This window comes from Bactrocera latifrons, unplaced genomic scaffold (assembly GCF_001853355.1).
Source record: "Bactrocera latifrons isolate USDA-ARS-PBARC rearing strain unplaced genomic scaffold, ASM185335v1 scaffold_458, whole genome shotgun sequence".
NCBI classification, from domain to species: Eukaryota; Metazoa; Arthropoda; class Insecta; order Diptera; family Tephritidae; genus Bactrocera; species Bactrocera latifrons.
In genome coordinates, this window is record NW_017537110.1 from 167,724 (window position 1) to 177,691 (window position 9,968).

Below are 9,968 nucleotides of genomic sequence, written 5' to 3' on the forward strand. Positions count from 1 at the left end.
TGAAGTGTACTTAATTGTTATAATTAAAGAAGTGGATTAACAAACTTGTGTACTTATTTCGAAATTGGTGAATGCAATAGGGTACGAACCCCACATTGATTGTCAGCAATGCTCTTTATTTTAATGAGAAAAAGTACCTTCATGGTGAATGAAACGCTTGACTTTTAGGTATTATGCATACATACATATGTACATATATATTACAAAAATTCCCAAAACGCCTTGCAAATTTTCAAATATCAAAATCGTTTAATAATTCTACAGGAGATGCTGGATATGCCCTAGAACCATGGTTAATGACGCCATTCCGTACCCCTCTCTCAGGAAGGCCAAAGAGAAATATAATAATAATATAGAACAAAGCTGTTTTTAAAAATCGATTTAGATGTCTTCTGGGTACTCATGAGTTTCCCTACGAGCCGTGGAAGGCACGTTTGCATTCGGATTTCGGAACGAAATATTTTTACAGGAAATAATGAACTTTATCATTAACTTATAATGAAGCAGCTTCAAAAATCAGAGAAGCTATTTATGCAACACTTACTCGAATATAATATCCTAAATATATATTAACATAAAATATTTATACAGTTTTAATTAAGTATTTATTTAACTAATTATTTTTTGATATGGCTTCTAATTTTTTCCCCTCCACTTCTAACATTTGCTGCTTTATGGAATTCTTAGCAGCTATCAAATTCTCAATACCTATGTCAGGAATAAAGGGATGTTCAACTTATTCCAGTGTGAGAGCGCCTCAAAATAAGCGTTTTTTATAACATTTTCCATTATGGCCAGATCGAACAAAATAAGAATTTTTGGGCATTTTAAATTAAAACACCCAACATTTAGTACGAATAAAAATTACTATTATATATAGTGGTTATTTATTATGTGGAGAAACAATTTAAATCTTTAAAGTATATTAGAACAACTGACTTTTGACCTTTGAATATCCAATACAAGAATTTAAGCTTGTTAGCTTTCCATCATTAAATGTTTTTAATCATTTTCCCTATACATGTATCCGGGGGCCTAGGAGTATGTGTAGGCAGTGCTGGGCTAGAGGTCACTGATGGCATTGATATGGCAGCCTCTCTCTCATTGTCCACGTCGGCTACCATGGGTAAGCCCATGCTTACTAAATATTCACTATAAATTCGTCTCTAATGCCGTTAGTGTTATCACCGCTTCCTCCAATTCATTGAAAATGTGATGCTTATATCTGCCGTCACCAATAGCTGACTGCTTCTTTATATTTTCCACCAATTTTCTTTTTATGTAGGTCAAAAAAGTTTTAAATTATCCTGTTAAAACAATAAATACTACGACTTTATTATAGTACCTTCTTCCCCCTGGAAATATCCTTGATAAGCGGACCAACACTGTTCAGTTCCTGAGCCATATTATTCCAAAAAGCTGCTGCTTCTTCTTTACGGCACTTGGTAAAATTCTGCGCCATTTCAGGTTTTTGCTGTAAAAGCTCAACCATTAGTGCATATAGCTGCATGGTGGTAATTACTTTAGACCTACGGAAATCGCATTCATGATTATTTTACTCGTAATAGATATTTTATAGTTCGAATTCAATAAGAACTTACATTTTTTTTTAAATTTATTTCGCCCGTAGAAAAACCTATCGTATAAAAATTCCGATAAAATTCAAAATTTAAAGTTTTTAGTGCATTCAGTGAATGCAACTTCACGAGTTTCGAACTCGAGTTCGAAATTGTTCAAATTGCATGATAGCAATTTCATAGTGAAAAAAAGTGATAGGCCTTATTAAGTCAGTGAGTAGAGTCACATTCCATTTACCTCCTACGACTAAATACTTTTGGCAATGTGATGGTAATAAAATGATGAATCTTCGGCGTATTAAGTATTGGGTTCTTTACTATAATTCTTGTAAAAATAAAAGCAATAAGATTGCCTTCAGTTTCATCCCAGACAGATTTATGAGTAATGACGTTATATATGGTAAAATTATGAACTTCAAGTTTCATTTTGTAATGGGATGTATTTCCTTTTGACTGCGGAGTAAGCTCAACCGCTTGCATGTCCACACGTAATAAAGAGCATAAGCCCGCTTTACCATTTTCATTGTAATTATTTTTTTTCTCTCTCATTCCTCCATTTCTTTTCTGTGGACATCATATTGTTCTACTGCGATATTTTTTTATTAAACCGATATGAAGATGCATATCATTTCTAGGTTTAAAAATCGAAAAATTAATTTTATTTAAGATTTTCATGAAATTTGGGAAAGATATCGAAGATCTCTTTTTATTTCATCCATAAATAATAAACGTCATACACATTTGCATACGATATAAATTGAAAATACAATTTTTTTGTGTACTGATGTCGGTAGTGGGATTCGAGTTCCTGGATGGCTTCCAACCATTCAATAATTAAATATCTTGATAGATTTTTTTCCGCTCTGTATTCAACCTGCAAATTTTTTTTATTTTCCAAGCCCAACTAAGTGCTATAAAGTTCACTGGAACTCAAGAAACTTCTTATAGCAGAAACAGGCAAAAATGCTACTCCCTTACGTCCATTTCCTTCCTTAGCGAGCAAAATGTGTCAAAAGTATGGCCCTTGGTAAAAACGCAGAAATAAGCCATCTTTGTTTGTTTTCATTTGAACAATGTTGCCATTGCTCAATACGCATATATAGTTTTGTACACATCTAAGTTTTCAATTACAAAACAAAGTATTAAAAATAGTTTATATATTTATAAATAATAGCATTCGACACTGAATTTGAGTTATTTTAAGAAAATTTCAAACATATTGAAGACAACTTTTATAATTACTACAGTATATCGAGATTGGCAACCCTGCGTTGTGAGAGAGCAAACAGCTGACACGTTTCTACGGCAAAAACCAAATGCCGTGGTTTCCCACGGCATCCTACGTCAAAGAGAGAAGGGAGTAACGTTTCTCACTGTTCACTTACATTGCGCATTGAGTTGACACGGGCCACGCTTCTATGTTTTTGGCTTTTTCTGCTATTACCATAGTTTCCGAAATACCAAGGGTTGACAAAAACATTTTACTGCACACTGACGGCCTCTTTTGTGATGCAAAAAATATGTTTTTGAATATGAACGTCGGGAACTTTTACTTAAATCCGCGTTGTAACATGAACTTCAGTACTGCGAATTACTTAAGTCTTTATTTTTCCCCATGATATTAACCAAAAATGTGCAAATATCTTCTTTCGCATCTTTAAACATTTTGCACAATACTTAGATGTACATGCAGCTTTTATTTCTCGTGATTTCCTTTTGATAACCCGTCATATTTTTTGCCATATATTCGTTTTTTTATTTACTTCTCTTTTGTTAATATTTTTACAACATTGCAAATTTTCATTACACTTTTCAAGATATTTAATTATGTAACACAGGGGATGATCGAGCAAGCAAATAACTGCGGCAATATTGCAACCCTGAGGTTTTTTTGCAGATGCTCAGCTGATACTTATGCATATATTTTGCGCGGCATGCAAGTGAATTGAACAAGTGAAGGGAAAAAGTTTCAAAAATGAATTTTTTAATAAATTTAACAGTTGATAACATGGTGGAGAGTGAGAGTACTTTACTTTTGAAATATAAAAAAAAAAGGAAAGAAAGTTTTGCGCGTAAAAAGAAATGGCTTTTGACTGAAATTTTAAAAATGAGGACGATAGTGAAATCGCAAAACTTCTTCAAGACAATTCCATTTTATCCTCCGGACATATATTTGTCACATTTTCGGATGTCTCGTGAAACATTTGCGGTAAGTTTTCTGATTTAAATAATCTCCTAAATAAACACATATATATGTATATACTTCGTAGGAATTAAAGAGCGCCTTGGAGCCTTTTTGGATAACGTCACGAGGGGAATATTCAATGGATCAGGCCTTGCATATTACCTTGTGAAAGCTTAGTAACAGCAGAGTCCCTTATCGTGAATTATCAAATAAATTTGATGTTTCAAAAGGGAATGCCCACAAAATTTTCTTAAAACGATCAATGCAATCTGTAAGTTGAAGAATGAAATATGTTGGCCATCAATTTCCCAACAGCAAACAATAATGGAGCGTTTCCAAGCGAGCCGGCCGAATGCATTTCCTTTCGTAGTCGGCTGTTTGGATGGGACACATTTTAAAATAAACACACCGAAGAAGGATGCAATTACTACTGACTGAACTATGACTGAATTACTATGACCGAAAGGGGAACTATTCCATTATTATGCAGGTATGTATATATGGTGATGGTTAAGCTAGAACTATTTTAAAAATATAAAACATTTGCAATGTTTAGGGCATATGCGACAGCACATTTCGTTTCTTGGATGTTTTTATCGGCTACCCAGGGAGCTGCCATGACGCCAACGTATGGAAAAATAGTCCGATATACAAAGGAAAATCGTCTGGAGAGATACAACTTGCAAAAGATGCTATAATTTTAGCTGACTCAGCTTATCCTCTTTCAAAATATTTGATCGCGCCTTATAGAGATAATGGACATCTGTTGAGAGAGGAGAAGCAATTTAATTATTATTTAAGTTCAACTCGGGTATTAATAGAACAAGCTTTTGGGATTTTGAGGGGAAAGTTCAAAATTTTAAATCATATTGATATTCAAAATATGGAAGAGGTATCAAAAGTTGTATTAGCTTGTGTAATTTTGCATAATTAAATTTCGAAGCATTTAATGAAAACGATGCTGAAATGCATGAAAACATAAATGATACTAACGAAGGTATTATCAAAAGAAATAATTTAAAAATGTTGTTTGTTTCTTAAATTTTTTATTTTTTAAATAAAAATGTTAGTAAATAAATATATGTACATGTGATATTTTATTTCATTTCAACTACTTCAAGTACAGGTCACAACAGTAATAAAAAATTATAATTAGAATCAGGTTTACATTGTTTAAATTTTTTTTTTTACTTTTCGGTTAACTTTTCTAAAGTTTCCCGCAGCTTCATCATTACGTTTAATTTTTCTTTTTCAAAAGTCAATTTTTCTTTTTCAAATTGTAGCACTTCTTCATGACGTGCTTGTTCGTTTAGAGCCTCATTCTTTAAAAATTCCAATGCTTCAATGGCGGCAGTCTTTGGACGCTTTCGTCGTTCGTTTACGAGTTGACCCTCGTAAGAGTCGTCAGTCTTCTCGTCCCCACTCCATTCGCATACTTCGGCGCTATCTACTATGGAGCCTTGAAGGTTTTTGGCTGGCGGTTGTATGGAATGCCGCCTACCGTACACCTCGTCGAACTCTTCAAAGAACTCCCAGCTTGTTGGCTCTCTCCCAGTCTGCCCATTTCGTTTCTTTATTCGTTTGTATGTCGCAAATAAATTTAAAAACTTTCTTTGCATAAGGTCCTTTGATTGCGGAACATCCGTATTGACCAAGCTCATTTTGTTGACCACTTTTGCCCATAATACCGACTTTTTACGTTTCCYCGCAGAAAATTCGTGCTCCATTTCGAGCCGGCATCTCACGAGGAGCTTGGTAAAATTGTGACATAGCTTCGGGCTGKAAATGATATTTAAAATAAAAAATAATATAATATTATTCATTAGTACACATAATTAATAATAATAATTAGTTATAAACAAAAATAAAGAGCGATTTCGCTTACCTCATTTCCTCCATCACGAATTTTGTTGATGCCGATTTTGTCACTTTTGCGCGCACGAAATGTCAATATTTGAGTTGTTCGAACGCTTGACATTTGCAAAAGTTGCCACATTTTTGCTTTGCAATATTGCCGCAGTGAATGAGACTCGAACATCCCCACATTTTATTATTTCACTACACTTTTCCTTTTTTACATGTGTTATAATTTTCAGTGTAAAAACCAATTAAATTTAAACCACCAAAGAACTATGAACATAACCAATAAAAAAAAAAATAAAAAAAAAATACTACGTTATTCTTACATGACATATTTTGTTTAACGGAATCATGCGCTTGATGTTACGTTTTTTTACTTTTTAATATAACTTAGGCATTTTTGATCGTATAAGCTTAATATTTTTGATGCATACATATGTGGTATGATGTAGTAAATCATAATCAATAAAAAACTCAATTTCGATTTTTTTTGATAATACGTTATTTAGCATTTTAGTTGACGATATATACTTTGCAATCACGAACTTCAGTTTAAACTCAGAGAATTTATATGAATAATTGATCTTTTCTGAATGAACGCATATTGTAAAGCATTTAAATCTACATATGTAACTATTAAAAGTACCAAAAATTATTTCAGACGAAAAAAGTCCATGTACACCTCCATAAGCTACACGCCCAAAGCAAAGTGCTACAAAACAAAAAAGTGTGAAAGACATCACCTGCTAGATTTATTGCTGAGAGTTTAATAATATACTGCACTCGATTTTCATCACAAGTTCCACCGTTATCACAAGCTACTTACTGGTTGCCAAAGCAAAAGTGTCAGTGCTGACAAACCTGCTGACAAACCTACCTAGGTACATACCTCAGAACCTTTACACTACCCCCATTTGGTGGAATGACCCCCGATGGTTAACAGAATCTCTCGATTCGTCTCTTTTCACACAAGATTAGATGATCTTGACATTCTTCAGCGATTTTCATCGTACCTCCGATCCCTCAGGATAATCGCTTACATCTGCTTAGAGCGACTCAAAATTAGAGTTAAGGGTGTACCCACAGTATACGTCAAAGGCGATACAGTGATGCACCTAAAGCATCAAGCAGACAAAAGCAGTGCCACTCAAGCTATGAACTAATCTTACAAAAAAGAGTTTTTATCGCGGCACTTACTCACTTCGTCGTACGAGGCGGTTTTCCGTCGAAACTCATGAGCGACAATGACAAAACAGCAACTCGAAGATGCACAGAAAACCATTAGGGGGGTTTTATCAAGCAAGTTTCACTTGAAATTGTATAAAAGTACAATCACCAACGTATTAACTGGCAATTTATTCCCCTAAGCGCTCTACATATGGTTTTGGAAATCAGTTGTAAAAAGCTTTTCCATACAGGTACATATTCATAAACTACTCCAATCCCAATGCCAACACAAAAAAAAAAGAAAAGATTTCGGAGTGATTGCAGCACGTAAGTGGATGTGTTAACATATGTGGTCCTTCGAAAAATGAGAAAGGACTCAGACTTTTATCTTGCCAATACTGTCAACTCGGCACCATATCTTCAGGAATGTTTTCTACCACTATAACAGCAACAAATTCAAATTCAACTGTACCTAAGGAGCGTGAAATGCCGTTCCACAGTTTCCTTAAACCGAGTTGTTGACGAGTACTCTCAGAGAGCAGAATTGAAAATCGAGTAAAAAATCATTCGTCTGTCTGCTGTGATTGCAACTTCTCGACGACGAACCTTCCTTGTCTTTGTTGCCGTGCGTTTTTTGTTGCACCGAGGCGGGTGCGTATCTTCACTGCAAGAATATAGTCGTTTAAGTCGACGTTAAGACCTCGGAGCATAATCACTTCTAAAACACTAGAAACGTGTCTTCCGTCTACCATAAAATGATCAATTTGGTTGGTGGACTTTCGCTACAGAGAAATCCAGGTTGCTTGTACAGCTCATTTGACGCTGTTTCCTGGTGGACGCCGAATTAACCGACTCTTGTATAATTTTGACATCGTGGTGGAGCAGCTCTCGTAGATGCGGTCTAAGCGCTCATCTTCCGTCGGTGGTGAGCGCAATAAGTTGAAGAACTTCGCTTTGGTACGGACGGTGGCTAAACGTTCATACACCGGGATGAATGACAGTACTCAGCGAGTCTTGCGTGCAATGAGTCTCCGCATGACTCTGACTACCTCTTTGCACATCCCACCAACCCCACTCATCTGACAAGTCGTTCCCTTTGGTTCTACCCGTCGAAACAACGTTTGCTGGACCTCACGTTAGATTCCGTCGACGACAACTTAAATAATTCTCACCACCCTAGCGGGGATTAGATATTCCGTAAAAACCGTGTCAGCTCGCGCGCAAGGCAGCGGAAGTAGCAACCGTGGCCCGGGCAGTGCCCTCGGACATAGATCACGCCGCACCAGCTCCCCACCGGAAGGAGGAGGGGCAGCGCAGATATGCGGATGCTGTTAAAGGCATCCGCATGGCTGTACTGAAACAAATCTACCCGGCTAATATCAGAATAGCTTACCCTGCTCCAGGACCTCCTCTTGGAAGAGGTATTCAGATGGAATGAATACGCGGCGTCCTTCCTTGGAGTGGAATTCAAAGGAGGTATGCTGCAAGTGTACTGTAAAGACGAGACGTCCGCCAACTGGCTGCGGGAGTTCACGCCAAAGCTGGATGGCTGGAAGGGTCCTGTCCTCTGCGCAAGGAGGGCGGAAGATTTTCTTACCATGCATAGCATGACAATGTTTCTCCCCCGATGTGGAGGCAAGCCCTATGAGTTCGACCTAGGGCTCAGAACCTGTGCCTCAGCATTTCGTCCTGGCGCGTCCTCAGCAGCAAGGTGGAGGAAATAGGAGACATGAAATTTTTGAGACTGTACTTTTTCATTGACGACGAGTCGTACAAGTACGTCCGGGCAGCGAGCTTCCGCCTGTACTACAGGTTCAGCACGGTGGTCATGCGGTCCCACAAGCAGGGGTATCAAAAACAGGCAGTGACTGTGGCAGCCCCGAAGGTAGTAGAAATACACGTGGCGAACCAGCCCAGCGGAAGCAGGACCACCGACGACCACCGACGTCCCCGATCTCAGTTCCTACGGTCAAAGAGCAGAGCTACACTCCACGCAGGAACTCCTCGATGGACGGCGGGGAAGAGGATCTGCCCTTCCCTGAACCTATACTGTAATGGCCGTCAATACGGAAATTGCACAGGTGAACCTAAGAAACTGGGCATACTGCTGATCTAAGAGCCTTGAGCCCACAGAGGAGTAGTAAAAGACCTGAGGACGGACTCAAATAAGGTAATCTGGGATCTCTCTAGCGACCTAGAACTTGCATAGTTATCACGAATAACATTAAATTCTTCTGCATTTCAGAGTTCCAGAGACTTCGACCTGGCTTCAGCAACCTTCCCCGGGGGGGACATCCACGGCACCCCCGGAGGTGGTGGAAAGGCTGGTGGAGCATTGTAGAAGGCACAGGCTTCCCCCTAACCATTGGCTGTGACGCAAACGACTACTACTTGGAATGGGCAGTACCAACTGCAACGTAAGAGGTGAGTCTCTTTTAGAGTACATAGTAGGTAGTAACTTAGCGGTAGAGAATATCGGTGGAGCCCTCCTTGTCAGACCACAGGATTGTAAGGTTCACGCTAAAGGTAGAGTTCAGACAACTAACCCCTAGACGCAACCCTCGGAAGGCGAGGTAAGTGGGGAATTGAGCAGGACGGGGTTGACGGATAATAGCGTTTAAGGCCCAGGTTTGGAGATTAGGCCGTGTTAGCTCAACTGGTCTGTTATTTACGCTTATCATGGCAGTTACCTCCTAAAAGTGCCCACAGACTGATGAAACTGTCCCTGCTGGTCAAGGAAACTAGCAGACCTCCGGAAAAAAGTACGTAGCCTATTTAACAAAGCAAAACGTACGGGGGTCTAGGCAGAACACATAGCATAAGGCTCTGGCCAGAGGCACAAATGACGCAGAAATAGCAATTAAAAGAGGACATTTACTACCAGCGCAGAGGACAGAGCGCACTTCCCGGAGACAGTTCGGGAAGACCAATGTCTACTCGTGATTGAACACAGGCCATCCCGCGAGGATTGAAAATCGCCACACAGCTATCTTCGGCGGACTCGATCAGGTGGGCAACGGCCTCGTTTGAGAGATTGAAGTCTCCGGAAGTGGATGGCATCTTTCCAGCGCTGTTACAACAGGGGGAGCAGTTTTTACTGCCTCACCTTGTGTCGGCTACTGAGAGAAAGTCTCGAAACGAAATGTGGCAGCACCGGTGCGTAGATGGATAGAAGCCGT

General features: G+C 38.6%; 1 protein-coding gene and 1 long non-coding RNA gene across 2 annotated transcripts; one reads left to right on the top strand and one right to left on the bottom strand.

The window, feature by feature from the left end:
- Positions 1 to 3,641: 3,641 nt before the first annotated feature.
- Positions 3,642 to 4,681, top strand: LOC108973098. The gene is made up of 3 exons (XR_001993707.1): positions 3,642 to 3,786; positions 3,848 to 4,252; positions 4,319 to 4,681. It is a non-coding gene; the product is annotated as an uncharacterized LOC108973098 (long non-coding RNA).
- Positions 4,682 to 4,867: 186 nt separating this feature from the next.
- On the bottom strand, positions 4,868 to 5,845 carry LOC108973097. The gene is made up of 2 exons (XM_018940117.1): positions 5,648 to 5,845; positions 4,868 to 5,541 (listed from the first exon to the last, which is right to left on the bottom strand). The coding sequence occupies exons 1-2, from the start codon at positions 5,659 to 5,661 to the stop codon at positions 4,950 to 4,952; spliced, it is 606 nt and encodes a 201-aa protein (XP_018795662.1). The 5' UTR covers positions 5,662 to 5,845; the 3' UTR covers positions 4,868 to 4,949.
- Between the last annotated feature and the right edge of the window lie 4,123 nt (positions 5,846 to 9,968).